General features: G+C 41.5%; 1 protein-coding gene across 2 annotated transcripts in view; it reads right to left on the bottom strand.

Moving 5' to 3' along the window:
- The window catches only part of CEP85L (centrosomal protein 85L), a 157,556-nt gene that overhangs the window by 99,590 nt on the left and 39,481 nt on the right, over window positions 1–18,485 (bottom strand). For both annotated transcript variants that reach the window (XM_009944863.2, XM_075414158.1), the window contains exon 2: window positions 8,208–8,369. In XM_009944863.2, coding sequence (XP_009943165.1) covers window positions 8,208–8,369 — 162 coding nt within the window. The remainder of the gene's footprint in view (window positions 1–8,207; window positions 8,370–18,485) is intronic.

The raw sequence follows: 18,485 nt of genomic DNA, 5'->3' as shown, positions 1-18,485 counted from the left end.
ATTGGCCAAGTGCACATTTAAACGACACTTTCTCGAACGAGGGGTTGTTCCCTCCCGGCGGCAGAGAAGTGACCTCTGTGCAGCTGAGGATACTTCTGCAACGCAGCCTTCCATGACTGCAGCTGACACAAACGCAGTCATGGTCATAGCAAAACCTTATCTGTCTGCCCTTTAAAAGGAAGAAAAGAAAAAACCCAAAAGATTCCTTTTACCATCTTTGCACTGAAAAACCCACACCAATATTCCTTCTAAACTTGACTGGGTAAGAAGCATTTAAGATGATGAAAAGAAAAAAGCACAGTGACAAGAACAGTTGCTTTAAAAACAAGCCAGCCACGTTCTCCAAGGAATTTCACCTATCAAAAGCAACACACTTGAATCCATTCTGCCTGAAAATTACCAGGCCAGCTGTTGCCAACCATTGCCCAGGTGAGGTTACTGCAAACAAACCCCCTATGGGCAGACAGGCAAGCATTCTTGCAGGCTTTTTTTTTTCCCTCCTTACCAGACCCCACAATTCAAACTGCTTCATTCCACCCAAACTTGGGCTAACTAGTCAGACTTGTCATTTGCTGCATGTTTCTCACTGTCTCACACAGATGCTGAATTCCCCTAACCTGAAGAAAGTCATTGATGAAGGAAGTGAGATGGAGTAACCACGCTTCATGTAACAGTGATCTCTGCCCACCGTTCTTTCTCACTGCTGCCTTTATACTGCCACAACTGATGTAAAAAGTCTATCTGACTTGCCACAGAAGCTCACAGAAACATCAAGGGCCCAGAGAAAGGTTCTCTTTAACAGGAAGCTTTTACATTCTACTTCAAAGATTTTTTACAGAAATTCCTTATCACAGAACACTGAAATCACAGCTAAAATAAGAGGATGACATTGAACACACTAACTGGACTTCACACTAACAACAAAAAAAAAAAGTTCTTTCTGTGCATACACTAAGATAGAAATAGTCTGTTGAATAAAGACTAAGAGCAAAGCATAAGCCCTCCAGAAACAGCTAGCGTTGCAAAAACATTGTTTAAAAAACAGGGATTTACAAATCTTTCCACGTGGGTTACAACCAGTCTTCTCTGTCAAGTGAGCTAGAACTCCAGGCAGCAGCAACAGGTCTTTTCTTGTCCAGCAGTAGGCTATAAGCAACTCACTCCCTACATCCCAAATGACCATGGTCTGTCACTAAGTGCACTACTTTGCCTGCAGTGGAAAGGATTAAAAAGGAGTCCCGTGTTTTCTTCAGCTAAGGCTGCAATGCTAATTGAATATGTACATTAAGTATTGAGTAGCTGCAGAATGTTTCCAATGCCCATACAAAGGTAGTTTAAGGCTTAAAATGTTCCTTTCTTTTGCTGTTCTGAAACCGATGTCCCTCCTGTTTGCTTCATGAGATTCTGAATTACAGAGCTGCCGAATGCAGGCCATAGAGTTTTCTTTGACATAACAGTAGCAAGGAAAAGCGTAAAGTCCTCCATGAAATTTCTCAGTGAAGACATATAATGCTTGGCATGCCCAGGTCTCATGACACCAACGTAAATATAGACAAGATTGTTGTATGATGCTCCTTGTTTTCCCACCAGAATGCCAGATATCCATTACACTCCAGAAACACAGATTACAGGACATATTAAAAAAAACTTCCTGAGATTTCACCTGAACATGATGGAAATGACATGGAATAAGGGGCAGAGATTGTACTGGGTTTGGCTGGGACAGAGTTAATTTTCTATCATGCTGTGTTTTACACTGGCAACCAAAACCGTGTTGGTAACATACCAGTGTCTTAGCTATTGCTGAGGAGTACTTACACAGCACCAAGGCCTCTGCCACTCCAGCAAGGGGGTGCACAAGAGGTTGGGAGAGGACACAGCTGGGACAGCTGACCTGAAATACCAAAGAGATTCCATACGACATACTGTCATGCTCAGCAATAAAACTGGGGGGCAGGTTTTTTCCAAAGCATTTGTTGTTCAGAGACTAGACGGGCATCAGTCTGGTGGTGGTGCTTTTGCATCACTCAATTTTTGTTTATTTGTTCTTTCACTTATTAAACTGTCTCTATCTCAGTTCGCAAGTTTGGGGTTTTTCCTTGCTTCTGGCCTTCTGATCCTCTCCCCCATCCCACCGAGGGAGAGTGAGAGAGAGACTGCGTGGAGGCTTACCTGCCAGCAGAGGAAAAGCTCCCACACCACCTCAAACACATTCATTCTGATACAGCTCAAACAGCAACATAGCTTCCAAAATATATATGGTAGAAATAACTTTTTCCACATTATCAAAGTGAACGCTACCAAATACTAAGTAAGCACAATTTATTTTCACTAAGTTACTTCTGACCAGAACAAACAGAAGTCATCTTTCTAAAAACCAAGTACTGATGTTACCTGAAGGCAAAATTCACTGAGTTCACTGGGCAGAACACTCCCACTAGCTGAAGAAAAATCCTGCGAGTATTTTTCATGCAAGGCAAACTGAGCATGTGCACACCATGAGCTAGTTTCTATACAGAAACTATCACAAAGGAAGGCAAAGCACGAAATTAAAGCAGCATCTATTTCTCTCTGTAGAACATTCACATGTGGAATCAGTGAATGCCATTAGCTTAGTTCAAGCCAATTTCAAATTCGGAGTACACAGTTTCACTCAGGGATTATGCTAGCATCATTTGAAGCAACTTCCCCATGTCTTATTTTAGTGGAAACTTATCAACATCATTTTTTCCTACCCATTACATACTGAAAATAAGTTACTAGAATTCTGAAATAAACCATGTTTAAATATTGTTCAAATCCTACCAAAAACACACTCAGAAAATAAACAGACAAGCTCTGAGCATTAATATTTACACTCCCCTCAGAAATATAGACACTTCATTCTAGCAAGGGATGACACTAACTCTTTTACGAGAAACAGAGTCTAGCACAGGCTTAAGTGAAGTGCACATTTCTGATTGTCAGGATAGATAATATCCAAGTAACATAATAAGGCTGACTCAGAGAGGGCAGGACACTGCTTCACAACACAAGACTTGGCAAGCAGGGAGGAAGGAACCCAAGGAAGAGTGTCTCAAACACCATTATTTTCTAATCTCCATATAATCGGGCTACTTCATCAAACTTACGGCACTACATGCCAGGATCCAAAGGCATAAAGATTAACCTCAATTCAGGTAAGTTCAGGGACTTCTCTGAACATTCATCATCTTCCAAAATTCACTGAGCACGTAGACAATGAGCACAAAGTACACCATCAGCTCAAGATCTAGGATTCTTGTGCTACTGCACCCTCCTGACCTCAAAACTGATAGCGCAAACTAGTATTTGACCTGCACACATTCTCATCCCCATTATATTTAGCAGCATGCTAAACGAAAGAATACCCCCAAGATACTCATAATTAGATTTTTGTCTCCTGATATCCAGTTCTGCCTTTCACTATATTCGATAGCTACACTTATTAACTCTTCTTTTTCCCTTCAGTGAAAAAACTAAAAAAAAGTGTTAGAATACCATGCTCAGGACCTGACGGAAGAAGAGTGCTTGAAATAGCAAAATCAAATAACTTGGCAGCTGGCTGTACCATGTTCCCTGGTGTACCAAGAAATGCTACAATTAAACTGAACAACTACTTGTTTTTTCAGTCTGTTAGAAAGGTAAAGAATTCCTTTCAAAATGAGAGACAAGAGACTCCCCTGGACCTCACTAAAACAAGCTCTTACTCTATTAATTAAGCCTTCCGGAGACGTCCTATCTATACAAAACGCAGTGACAATATACCAAACATGCTGCATATCTAGACCACAACACCCCTCGAACCCCTGCTTGTGAAACTCCTCTCCCAAAGGCAACCTTTATACAAAGCTACGGAACGACGTTTTAAAATGTGAACAGACCACGCCTATCCAGATTTCTTTATGAAAAGAGACACAATTATGCATCCATCTTAAATCAACTTTTGAAAAAAAGTTAAACTAGCAGAACATCAACTCCCCAGTCAAACAGTAGTAACTGATCCTCTGCATCCAATCTCTCTCTTCCAGGAAAGCAACATTCTACACATTTTCATGCCTAATAATTTGCAATCAGAAATGGCAAATCAAGAATCCTATTTAATAATCAGGGAGAAATATCTGCTTTATACGGAACTTTCCGCTGCAAGAAAGCTGATATGATGGGAGGAAAATGTTTTGGACTGCAAGAGTCACAGTATCTTGTCATGTCAATCTCTAGTTATTATCCCTCCTGTACAAACAGCAAGACTCAGAATGTGCACAGAGGAAAGAGTTCTGGCTGAGGTTTACAGCCGATTTAATTTCTGATAAGACCCGGATTCTCTAATTAAGTAACCCAAATAAAAACAGTCTAAAAAAACGCTTAAAATACAGACTTCATGTTTCTTACGTAAATGGTACTGAAAGAATGGTTATGCAGAGACTGATGGGTGATTGGCATGGATGTCTCAATGGTTATTTAAAGCTGCAAGTACGAGTGCTATTACTGCTGATAGAGAATAGGAAACATTGTGCTTTATGAACGCCTTGACCATTTCTGTACAGTATCTCAGGCCTTTTTCCCAACAGATGTTCTAAATTGTAAAAGCACTTTAATCTAGACCATGCATTTTACATACAGACTTAGAGAGGTCACAATTTAGTAGTTTGCCATCATGTTTCCTACATCAAAAAAACTCTAAATATTCAATTTACCATTCTTTCCAGAATCTGCTGCCATTTGAAAAACTTCTCAGTTACACAAAGATAAGATACAAGATCCTGTAACTGAAAGTTATCAGAATTTCATACCTGCACTTTTTCACTACAAGAGAGGCTTTTTTTTCCTGCCACCCACCTCCCCTTACCCTTGTTTCCTCTTTCAGCTTCACTTCTGAAGTAATATTAACAGTCTTTTGGTTGAAGAGGCAACCTCTATGTAAAGACCTACACATAGCACAACTGTTAGCTGTTTGGTGTTGGGAGCTACCTTTTGACCCTATAAACATAAGCCAGAAATGTTAAGTCCGGCAATTTCAGAGTTGCCAGCGAGAAGCAGAACAAGAACAAAAAGGTTCAGATAGTCTTTACCGATAGATGATCAGCTGTTGGCCACCAGCTAAAACGCTTTCTTCCACACGATTCATCCTGAATACAACCTCCTACTCTACCAGCAATGCAGGAACTTTTCAACAGTTTCATAGGGCTCTACATTTCACTTCCACCGTATTTCTTAACGGAGAACATGACATTTTTCTGAAGACTAGGTGCAATTAATGCCCAAAAGTGAACTATTCAGTCAGACTTGTACAGGGTAAGTTGAAAACAGTAATAACAGGGTTGACTTCCAAGCAGAAGTAAGTTTAAAAAGAAGAGAACCTGGAAAAGACTGTATCAAAATCCTTTCCTCCTGCTCCATACAGCATACAGTAATTATTTTTATCTCACTCAAAAGCTGATCTGAATCCAGAACCACTTACTGACAGGAAACCAACCAACCAACCCAACCACATTAACTGTAGTATACGCAGAGATAAAAATGCCTTTTTACATGACCCCTTAAATAAAGGGCACTCTGAACTAGAAATTTAAGATCCATTCTACCCAAACATCCCACATTTACAGTTCCTAAATTTCTCTCCTCAACCTCCCCCAGTACACATCAAAATTGCTCAACTTCAATAATGACTCTCAACAAGTCATTTCATTTCCTCATTTTCCTACCTTTGCACAACATAATAGAGACAACCAGCTGAACACATTTTAGTGTAAAAGACTTCTCTTCCTCTTGCTTTTGTCAAAATTCATCTCCCCTCCAAACCACACAGGTCTGAGCCAAACACAAGAGCCACCTGGCACTATTCTTCAAAACCTGCACTTTCAAAGAGAGCGAATGCTCCTGAAATGCAGTATGAGCAAAAGGATTAATTTAAAGGAACATTTAAGATGTGAGAAAAAACAATAAAAACATTTTTAAATGCATCTGAGCTCCACTCCCTGCACCAGCGTATTTACTATTAACTACCTATCTGCACAAAATAATTCACCTATGACTTCCATAATTAAAGCATCTTAATTTGGAAATTAAGTTTTATATTTTTAGTAGGCATAACAGAAAGGAAAGAGCAAAGGCACATTTCATTCTCTGAGCACTGTTAAAAACCGTAATGATCTGCTGACTTGTGAAAAAAATTTCCCTCTGAAAAATCCCCACGGGCTTCTTCCCAAGCACCACATTGAGCGCAGATGGCCAGCATCAAGTCTGCAATTACCAGTCTGGCCTGGCAGTCCCACAGATCACAGTGACACTCTTCTCTTTTTGTGGATGCAGGGAGGGGGCAGCTTCAGAGATGCAGACAACCAGGCATCCTAGGCAACAGCACTTTCCAGTAGAAATGTATGTACACATTCAGTTTCCAAACCTGTTCTATGCTCCTTCCACTAACTTCGTTTCACATTTAGGTTCCCCCCCCTTTTTCTTCAACATTTTTTCTTCTGCTACTGAAAAGTTTTTCAAAGAAGGTGACAGGTAATCGATAAAATTAAGGATACAGTAGAACTATCATTGCCAAGCATTGTCAGAGGCACAAACTTCATGAACAATTTTTCCCTCTTTATTTTACTTTAAGAAAACCCAAAAGCAGCTTGTAACAATGCCCTATTAAAAGCATGTCAATGAACAGAGCTGTTAGTTAACTGGTAACAAACGCCTACTAAACTTGTGATTATATCAGTGCACCATCCCTCCCCCCCCAGCCCCTCACCAAGAACAGTTGTTCTGTTCTCCTCTTTAACCAGGAGGACATCTGAGGAGGAGGTGCTGCTTCATTTCCTCTCCTTCCTCCCACCCCTCAAATGAGGAAGCCCTGAAAGGGGAGGAGGGGAGAGCATGTTTCTAATTCAAATACTGCATCTTAAAATACTATTGCACAACACTTCAGCGAGTCTGATTGCAAATCTATATACATACAGCATGAGAGAGCTTTATTCCCTTTACTTCTCTTTATATATATATATATGTCTTTTTTAAGAGAAGAGAAAGGCTTCTACATTAATAATCATTTACTATCTCAGGTTTACATCCAAGAATTTGAGTATTTGACTAAAATCTTTATTTTGCCAAAGCCAGTAAAGGTTTAGATATGAAAGTAAGCACAAAGCAATCTATAAGGACTCCCCTACCGAGTTCCTTTCCAACTGACAGATGCAACAGGAAGCAGGCGGAAAGGATTTCCTCATGTGCGAAGAGGCCTGACAGACTGAACCCTGAGGCATTTGGGCCTCTCCTCAGGGATGCTCAGCCCCCCTACAGAGACTTCTGTCTCTTACATTGATTCAGCATTCCCTTACTTCATTTCTAGTCATTCTTCCTGCTCTTCCTCATTCCACCCACTCCTTTTGAAAAATTTACGAGGCATAGAAAGGCACTGGAGAAAGGTAGATCACAGTCCCACTGTCGTTACCTTTGTCTTCAAAATCTTACTATGAAACGAGGCTGTGCAAGAAGAAAACCTCAAGCCTTGCCACTGCCTAGTCTCCCTCTCATTCAGGCTTACTTCCAGAGAGACATCCCATAGGGAGGGTGCCAATGGTATGGAGAAGCTGCCAACTTAGAGGCTGAACCCCTCACTGATAAGATCAGCTTTGAGTAACCATGATTTAGTCCAAACCAAGCTTCAACAACCTTTAGATGCTGTTGGTTTTCCTTGAAGTTCTTTGATCATATGTCAAACGCCACGCAATAAAATGTAAACGTATTTCCCACCAGAAAAAAAGAAATGAGAAGACAACACGCCCCATTTTCCTCCCAGCCCCAATGAATAAGCTTTCTCTGCTGACACACACAATAAATACCTGAAAGCATTGTCCTTTCATGAACTCCCTCAAAAGTTTTTCTTTTGTTTATCAAGCTCTGTGGTATGGGATATTACTTCTCTGTATAAATACGGCACTTCTTGTAACTGCAATTATCAAAACATCTAACACAAGTACCGGCTTTGTGGCAGACAAGCAAGTTAATGCACGCAACTCATGCAGAAGTAAATTAATTAAACCTCACCAAAATAATTACTTGGTCCAGCCAGGGAAACAAAGACCTGCACGCGCTCAGCTGCTTTGGAAAAGTACCGTTACTCTGGGAAACATACCTTTAAAACATTTTGGATCATTACTCTCAGAAACATTCAAAACGTAACAGTGTCAACTCACCTTCCACACTATCAGAACAGGAGGTACCAATCCCAGTGTCCCCGCTGTCGGAAGCTATACTGTGTCTTCTGACAGGATTGCTTTGACTGCTTGACGAAATGGCTGTGGACTGCCACAGGGATTCAGTACCAGGTAACCATCCCACTGAGGAATAATCTGAGCCTATAAAGAAGGAAGCCAGAAGTCTGTCATTACAGATACAGTACAGAAGTCAACAACAAAATACCGGTCAAAATGAAAACTGAATCCCATGTTTCGTAATTCAGGCTTGAGCCAGACTCTGTGCCAACCTTTTGGGGTTTGGTTTTTTTTTTTAATTAAAATCCTTTTGCTAGGTGGAAATGTCCCAAAAAATCTAGTAAATATGTTTTTACTATTTAAAAACATTACCTTTAAACTGTTCTTGCACTAACTTTAACAAGGTATTTATCATACTATTCCTATCCTAGAGGTGATTCTCAACTCACAGCAGAATTTTGCATTGCAAGCATTTAACTACAATCAGAGATGAACGAGTTTTAGGACAGAAACCAGCTGAAGCTTTGGCCAGTGAAATACAGTCATTTCCAACTGTGCATAAACCACATGACCTAGGTGATAAAATAAAGCCAGCAATGAAATCATTAACACTAGTATGTAAACTAATCCGTTATGTTTCACTGTTATCAGTAGTTTTCAGCTATCAAAAGATAAACTACCAACTCAAGCTGGCACACGGTAGCTGCACACAAGGTGTCTTTGTGAGACGTCTATCAATCTAGTGGTTTCGTTCATTTTGGTTATTTAATTTTCTATTTATTTAAATAATTGTTAAAATACCAAATCTTAAAGCACAACTAACAGCAGCAAATAGTTCCTCTGTTCAAGGAATTTTTGAGAACATGTGGCCTGTTTTATAGTCAGTCTCAAGGGAAAATACACCACAGAGTACAACCCCGGAGGACCATCACAATTTCCAATAGCCAGTATCTAAATCTGAGCATTGCTTATAGGCAGAATACTGATCATCACACTCGCACTCCAGACCAGCAGAGCCACATAAAGAAGCCAGGAAAAAAGCATGGCCTGCTCTTGATTTTCTATATAATCACATACATACACCACCTCCAGCAGTTAGCTTTGCATAACGCTTTCAGCAGGAAATGACTCACAAAGCAGTATCAGTTCACATACAATGTCTCTTATGCTACATGTGATTATTTTTAGGTCATTTAAACATTTTAAGCAGTGTCCATCCAAAGTCATAACAGCAATTTGCCTCTGCAATGACATCTGCAGATCATTGTTATTCCCAGCTGTACTTCTTTCCCAGTAAATTAAATAGTTTGTAAAAACAAACACGTGTGAATATATATTACCCCCCCACATATATGAATACGTACATACTTTCCACCTAGCAGCCAAATCACTACACCTACTAGCCAGAGTGGTAACAGCTGCTCACCAAGCCACCTGTAAATTCAGGAATACAGTACATGCCTCCTTACTGTGTGCACTATTAACTGTGACATGACATCTAAGACAGCCTACTTTCTGTAAGTAGGTTCTTGGAGGTCTTAGATATGCCTGTCCATCTCATTTGTCTCAACTTCATCCTCCTTTGAGGCTACTGCCTCTTCTACCCTTTAACACAGTTTCCTATATTTTCTCACAGTCTTCAGAATCACTTGATTCTCCTTCCCCTCCATTCTACTTTAGCCATACCTTGCGCAATGTAATTCCTTCTCTTCCTTAAGTTTTTTGCTTTTCCTCCCCAAAAGTCTCTTAACTCTTAATTATTCCATTGAGTAGCTTTCAAATCCAAGGATGAGGCAGCAGAACAGGACTCCAAAGCAGCCAGACATGAACGCAACTGCCCATGGCTCACCAGTCACACCCTATAAGAAGGGTCCAGCCAAGCACCTAAGCGAAAACCACTCCAGGTGTCATTCTTCATATCATTCTCTAACATACCGAAATGTGATAGTTTCACATACAGCTAGTGGGAAACTGGGATGCTTCTTCCTCTCCTACCACCCAGCAGCTAAACACTCTGGCTGCTTCGGGACCAGTAATTTTTCTGTCCCTCACTCTAAATAGGTCTGCTTTCCACAAGAGTTCCACTTCATATTCTTCAAGCTGCATCTGCCTATTCCAGCAAAACTAAAGTTGACTTATGGGAGCCCGAGCTAATTAAGTCAGAGACAGTTCTGATTTAGGAGACATTTAAAACACATTTATAGAGCAGAAATTTAGTTTCTTTTACCCTTTATTATGCTGTTCTGCACAACACAACTGTTTGGTGACATTTCAGCTTTTATGGCATTAAACAAGTGTTAAAAGAAATGCAGCAGATAACGCTACCCCTACTGCACTTTAAATCAACACAGCATTAAGGGTCAAACTCTTTAGGTCTCTTGGTTCGAAAAACGTTCAGTGTGTGAACCTATAACCACCCATAGACAGCCCCCCAAAAGGGAGAGATACTTTTCACTCTGGTGAAACTCTGAGGAATAAAAGGTAAAAATACCACAGAACAATAGAGTAACTTAGATAGGAAAGGACATTCAGAGGTCATCTATTCTAACCGACAGCTGAAATCAAAGCTAATTAGATCAGATCGCTTAGGGCTCCGGCCAGCTGAGTCTTGAACACCTCCAGGGACACAGATTCCACTGCCTCTTTGGGCAGCCTGCTCAACATTTAACCACCCTCTGTGCTAAGAAGATTCAAAGGAGGTACAAAAGGGAGGTGATTCTGCCCCTCTGCTCTGGTGAGAGCCCACTGGGAGTCCTGCATCCAGCTCTGGAGCCCTCAGCACACGAAAGACATGGACCTGTTGCAGCGGGTCCAGAGGAGGGCCACAAAAATCATTAGAGGGCTGGAGCACCTCTCCTATGAGGAAAGGCTGAGAGACTTGGGGCTGTTCAGCCTGGAGAAGAGAAGGCTCCGGGGAGACCTTACTGCAGCCTTCCAGTACCTGAGGGGGGCCTACAAGAAAGCTGGAGAGGGACTTCTTACAGGGTCATGTAGCAATAGGAGAAATAGTAATGGCTTTAAACTGAAAGAGAGTAGATTTAGATTAGATACAAGGAAGAAATCCTCTGCTATGAGGGTGGTGAGGCACTGGAACCGGTTGCCCAGAGAGGTAGTGGACACCTCATCCCTGGAAGTGTTCAAGGCCAGGCTGGATGGGGCTTTGAGCAACCCGGTCTAGCGGAAGGTGCCCCTGCCCAGAACTAGATGATCTATAAGGTCCCTTCCAACTGAACCATTCTATGATTCTCCAACCAACTCACCAGTGTCTCTTGTGCTCCAAACACAACATTGCAGTATATCCCAAAAGATAACAACAAGACAGCACAACTTGCCTCTACAAAAAAGGGTGAACATACAAGACGGGGCAGAGTCATCCTCATCAGGATCTCTACAGGTACTACAAGTTGAGGAAATAAAAAGCATCACAAAAGACCCTACTATTATCTATTCTCAATTTTTACATCTACATGCACACAGCCTGGGGACGCACCAAGCCTCAAGTGTGGTGCTGAAGCACAGGTCCAGGCGGGCTTGCTGGCATAACACAGAGTTAACGCCCGTGTGTGCAACAGGCACAAACTGAAGCATAGGAAGTTCCACCTGAACATGAGGAAGAACTTCTTCCCTCTGAGGGTGATGGAGCACTGGAACAGGCTGCCCAGAGAGGTTGTGGAGTCTCCTTCTCTGGACATATTCAAGACCCGCCTGGGCAAGGTCCTGTGCAGCCTGCTGTAGGTGACCCTGCTTCGGCAGCGGGGTTGGACTAGATGACCCACAGAGGTCCCTTCCAACCCCTACCATTCTGTGATTCTGTAACACTGTGGAGCACCTTTGCAGCCAGGGGCAGTTCAGCATTTCTAAGTTAAGGAAAGAAGCCTGATTCTTGAGCTGGTAGGCCTGAAGAGCTAAGCACTGGTACACATCTACAGCCACACACAGACCAGTATGAGGCCAGCAAGAATTTATGAGCTTTGGCTCAGCACAGGTCTGCCAGATCCCACCTGCCTCGCCAAGGAAACACCCAAGTCTCTCTACATAGTGCTTGGGGTTCCGGAAGGGTCTCTTCACCCCGGTGCTCCCTCTCACCACCCCTCACAACGCACAGCTGGCTGTGCACAGCTGGAGTGCACCCACAGTGCCATCACTGGGATCGCACCTTTCCCTTGCAGCCATCCTGCATGCAGGCATGGACAGGGGCAGGGATGGGCTGGAACAGTCTCATTTCTCACTCACTGGGCTTCGACTGTTCAGGAGCAGCCTCTGCTTTTAAAAGGGATATATCCTAAGAAAGGGAAATGTTTCAGAATTTGAACAGGTAAACAGTATGTGCTTTGTGCTTTTTAAACCTGTTTTAGACATGCCAACAGAACATGTCTGCAGTGATCACTTCAAGGAACGCTTTCTCTTTGCCTCCCCACAAAAGTCCTGGCATTAAACGTGATGCAATTTTTAAAAAGATAGCTCATGACATATTCCAGGAGTCTACGCTTATTAATGCTTCATGGCGCATCTGCATCACTGTTTTACCTTGCTGACCTAATGATGATTCTGCACAGTAGAAAGCCATTGCAAAAATAAACTGTCTACATGAAAAAGAGCTCTTCAAAGCTAACTGAACCCACTCCCATAAATGGCCATATAAAAGCAACAAGATAGTAGAAACCAACTCACTAATTAGGTCTCAACAGCAAGTCATGTGTACCCAGTTCAAAGTGCCAGAGCGGAGACCCCCTCCCTGTCACTGAGGGAAGGTAATTACGCAAGTTGCAGTAAGGAAATGTAACCCACAAAATACGACCTTATAGATCTCATTAGTCCAAGTCATTATTTAAAAACTCATTTATTAGTTTCATTATTTGGAATTGACCTTCCGAGCCAAGTCTTGAAGAATCACCAGTCACTATGCACTCTGTTCTACGCTCCCCATCTTCTTTCCAAGAGCTCTTTATAAATATACAAACTTTAATGCAGCGAACAGCCTACGCTACAAGAACCAAGTGTAAGAGGGGAAGAAGACACACAGGAGTCCCCACGCTGCTCAGCTAGCACACTGCTCGAGTCTCAAACCTGCCAATCAACAGCTAGCGTCCATCTGCCCAAAATACAGAGTGGGGCAAGAAAAGCAAGCAAAAACTTCTAATAGATACTTGTTACGCTAAATTGTATATTACCACCTGACTACGACCATTCCTTACTAGGTCAGGAAAACTTACCTTTCATAGGATTTAACAGAAAGGAAAGAAAAGCAGTGTTATCCTACCTATATTGGCTATAATTTCCAACAACAAACATGACAAATAAAATGCATCCAAGATCCCAAACAAATCTCAAAAGGAGCCTTGTTTATACAAACAGTTCACTGCATCCTTGAATTTGGCCAGTTAAATATCCCAATATAGTGCTGTGTTTCCAACCTCGGCAATTAAAAACAGATCAGTTAACAACTAAGAAGACAGAGTGCAGGAAGGAGATAGTTTAATAAAAGAGAACAGTTGCTGAAATTTCACTCCACAAAAACATGTATCTTTTTCTGTGTATTACAGAATGCTTCAGCTACTGCTGGCAGGAAGGCACCTAGTTAATACTGGATCATTACCACTCCTAATTTCAGTGGCATGCGCAGATCCCACATGATCTACATACCCAAAATAATAACACCACCATCTTTATGTTCAGTTCCTAAAACACCTCTAACATGCTTGACTGTAATAAGTATTATTTTAAGTGACAGCTATGATACTGTTATTTTACCTAGACCCTGAACGGAAAGCAACAGTAAAAGACTTAACTGGGTTTCACAGCAGATACATCCTAACATAACAATACTGCTTTCTTCTGTTCCACACTATGACTTTGACATAGACTATGACCAGAAGTGAATCACCCGTCACAGCCCGTGTAAATTTATAGAGCCAAAGGATTCTGAAGGGACATCTCACTGCAGTACTACCAAAACTGTCAACTACACAAAGCTCATTCTACTGATCACAGATGTGACTAGGCAGTACAGTAACATTTCACGCCACGATGGCGGTGAAGCCTGTCTGAAGTTCTTTCAAGGAAAGAAGAGTCAGCAGTTCAGGCCAAACACACTGCCAAAGTTATTCGGTTCACCCTCACCATCAACAACTTTACCCCAAACCCTACCAATTACAGTAGAAGATCACACGATAGTACTTTGAAAGAAGTCAACCCACCTTCAACCCTGTTCCCGCATGGCTACTCATAGAGCCCCCTGACCCTGCTGAACTTACCCCAGCTGCAACTTCTCCTCCTCGCCATTCTCAAGGAACCCTTTAAGGTTTTGCAGCCTCTCTTTTGCACTCTCTCCCTGTCCCACAGGGCTAAGTAACACCACATCACTTCAAAAGGAAAAGTCTACAAACTAACCCACAAATGGTCTCTCAGTGAACTGTTTGCTATACTGTAAACTTACTTCAGCTGGAAAATGTTTAGGTTTACTCATTATAGCTGCAAGATGATTACTGCTGAAAGATTAAAGAAAATCTCACTTTGGTGTGTGTTTCGTACACAATTCTTTGCCAACAAATAGCCTACTTTTTTCAACTGCTGGAAAGAGAACTGAACTAGTGAGCAAAGGAAACAGATGCACGGAAACTTAAAATACAGAACGAATCACAGAATCACAGAATGTTTGGGGTTGGAAGAGACCTCTGTGGGTCATCTAGTCCAAACCCCCTGCCAAAGCAGGGTCACCTACAGCAGGATGCACAGGACCTTGTCCAGGCGGGTCTTGAATATCTCCAGAGAAGGAGACTCCACAACCTCCCTGGGCAGCCTGTTCCAGCACTCCGCCATACAAAAAACACCTTTCAAAAAAGTAGACACAAGAGCAGATGCCGTACTTTTAACATTCTTATATAGTTTTAAGAAAGAGCTGCCAGTCTGCTGATAGAACGGTGCAACAGCAGCCTCCTTCAATGAAAGGTGAAATGAAAGTTAAGCTGGATTCATTCAATCCGATATCCTGACACAGTAAAAAGAACCAGGCATGTAAGTGTTCCTTGCAGACACACACAAAAAGAAAACTTGTATGGACAAATGGATACTCTTGAAAATAATGTTAACAACCTGGCATCCCAACCCTGACACCTAGACAAATATTTGCTAGGTACACTTCATCTCTATGATCCTTTTGTAAAGAAAATGGCCACTTTTATTCATATAAATGTCCAAAACAAGTTCCAGGTCTTCTCTTCTGAGATGAGCAGCACACTGCCAAGGGAGGGTTTCTAACGCTTTCAGGGAAGACGGCCAGATGACAGTTTCAGGACCCTTTTCACAAACACTCTAGAGGTGGTAGAAGCTCACCGCTCTACCAGCTGGTCATGAACTGAGGTATCAGAAGGTCCTAGCCCCTCCTCTCACATGAATACAGCTGAGAGTAGGTGGATGATACAGTTTAAACTAAGTGCAAAAAAGAAGCAGGTCAAAGTGGGATGAAATTACAGTCCTAACTACTGAATTTTACATTTCAGTTTCTCAAAAGCACTTTACAATGTCAGATAGCTAAAGTATGATTCATCCTGAGGACTCATATCCTTTATTAGTGTGCTTTCTTGACAGAGCCTGCAAGCTGTTTAACTAAATTCTCCTAGTTTTTCAGCTGGCAACTGATGAGAGTAATCCCAAGCATGAAGAAAGGTAAAAATGCACAGATATAGAGGGGAAGCAGGGAAAGAAAAGCAGGAATGACAGAAGGATATGGAGAAAGAGACCTTTTTACGGGCATTTTTACTTGTACAGCCTGGTAACGTACTGCCTGGCATACAAAGGCCCACGGCTGTTCTCAGTACTATTGACAGGCAAAAGAATTCACTTTCTAGAGAGAAAAACATCATAAAATAGTAGAGGAGAAAAATGAAAGTAGAAGAGAGAAACCCAAAGAAGAAAATCCTCAAAATACAATCCCCAAAGTAAACATACACCTGACTGGCAGTATCTATTAGAAGAACCTGACTAGGATCATATTTTAAGGAATATAAACTTGTGCTCCAACTTCTTAAGAGAGCTAAATTTTAAGCAGATTGTGCCACCAAACCTCTGGCTTCTCTTGCCTCCTGGACTCCTTAATAAAAGTTAAACTGTCTGTGCGTGTGTCCCATCCCCCCCCCCCGCAAGTGGCTAAATGTACAATTTTTCATCATAGATAACTGTAGCTATAAAACCTTTGTCTTCTATACAAAATACTACTTCAGTGTGAACTTTCATAAGTTATAAATTTTTATGACTTTACAAATGTGTATGGCACTGTACAGCAACAAGTTACAAGGTTTCTCATGCAGGGAAGTACGCAATCTAGAGAACTGGAACTAAGAAGAATAAATACCTCAATTTGACAGATGAGCTTAGAGAGTCTTGCCATGGCAGTTAATGACATAATCAGGTAGCTCACTCTCTATCAACCCCGACACCAGAGACCACAGAAATTAAGAGGTGCCCAGCTCTGTCCTTCCATCAGAGAGTCCAGCTGGCTAGTTTACGCTGCTGGCTAAAACGGGTTTGAGCCAGGAATGCTGTTTGACATCAGAGCTAATCGGATCTAGTGGTCAGCTGCTACGCAAAGGCTGGTCACCTTTCCCAGCCACGTATTCGCTTTCGCTTCCCCAGCATAAGCCTTGCCACTCCAGACCCCACAGAAAGTGGTTCAGGAACAAACTGTCCCAGCTTACATAAAAAGGTTATCTGCTAATTTGATTTCCTAAGCTGGCTCAGCAAGGGGTCAGACTAGAAGCAGTGCCAAGGAGGGAGGGAGAATGTACATGTATAGCAGCAACTAGCTAGTAACTAGGCTTATCCCTGCTGCCAAATTGCACATTAAGGCAGAGTCTAAACTGGAGCAAGACAGGCATAAATCTCTGCTGGCTTCACTCTGGAGGACAAAACCTGCTCAGCTAGCAAAAAGCTGTGTTCAGCACAGCATTCGGCTAGCTAAAACGGTAGCAAAATTCTTAGACTGACACCGTATGTAGTAATGGACTCTGCCTCCGTGATTTCTGTTCTAGAAAGCACGTAAAACATGAACTCAAACTGGTAACACGCTTTATAATTTTTACATAGACAGCATTTAGCTTTAGTTATTTAATATCAATCCAATGATGAAACTCCTACCCTTGTCAGGAAAGAAAGAGATTTCCTTTCATTTCATCATTGACAGAAGCAAGCGCAGGAATTCACAGTTGAATTGTTGATGGCACTCCTGTGAGTTTTCTGCTTCCAGATAGAGTATTTGCATAAAACAGAACTTCAGAATATAAACTGCAGATGTTTCTTATTTCATATTTGGCACACAGACTACATATATTACCTCATGCCTGCTAATGCTGGCTTGCCTCTTTGTCTTTGGACTCCATGCACTATTCACCCCATAGAAACACAAAAGTATATTCTTAGTTTCCATTCACTTCCATATAGTAACCACAGAGGAGAAGGCTACCTTTTAAACTTGGAAAATTTAACACTTACAATATGAAGAGGGGAACGTCTAGGAAAATAAACACATTAAGTTATGCTTAAAGTTAATATAAACTTCTAACAGCAAGCCCTCAGGACATGCAGTCGGTTCCTACAGCCTGCTAAAAAGCTGTGCACTTACAGGTGACCAGCTGATTTCTTCTCATATTAAAAAAAAACTCACGATGACAGATTATCATCTATGTTTCAGCCCTTCTTGCAGCTTAGCTTTATTGGTATTCAAAAGCAAGATCAGGTAAGTTTTTCTCCAAATTGTTTGTCATTCCAAAACTTTTTCTTACAGAATTACCTCTGTCCTCCCTCTTTCTGTTTAAAGACTTAATTCAATCTCCTCTATGTATGGGGAGAAGTGAAGTATTCACAGCTATTAGAATGAGTCAAAAAATACTACATGATTTTAAACCGTTCCCACACTTACCAAAGTGGATCAAATGAAGGAGTCTAGCAGTCTTACTTTTTTCAAAAAAGAGCATAATTTCTCTGCTCCTTGTGATCAGGTATCAGATCTAAAGATATCCTTGACGCTAAAATAAATGGTGAAGACAGAGACCAAAGCCAAAAAAAATTTTCACTGAAACATTTTGGTCAAGTATAACAATGCTAGATTTTTTCCCACCATTTCTCAAACACTTCTGATGTGCCTTATACAAACAACAGGATCTACTTTAATATGGACATACCGGAGACAGAGCCTGCAGACAGTAATTTTAGTGCAAGCTAACAGAATTAGGCACATCAGGTGAGGGAGTTCCCACATTGTTACAT

The sequence above is a fragment of the Opisthocomus hoazin genome, chromosome 2, assembly GCF_030867145.1.
Source record: "Opisthocomus hoazin isolate bOpiHoa1 chromosome 2, bOpiHoa1.hap1, whole genome shotgun sequence".
In the NCBI taxonomy this organism is placed as follows: domain Eukaryota; kingdom Metazoa; phylum Chordata; class Aves; order Opisthocomiformes; family Opisthocomidae; genus Opisthocomus; species Opisthocomus hoazin.
This window is presented reverse-complemented; position numbering and strand designations above follow the sequence as displayed.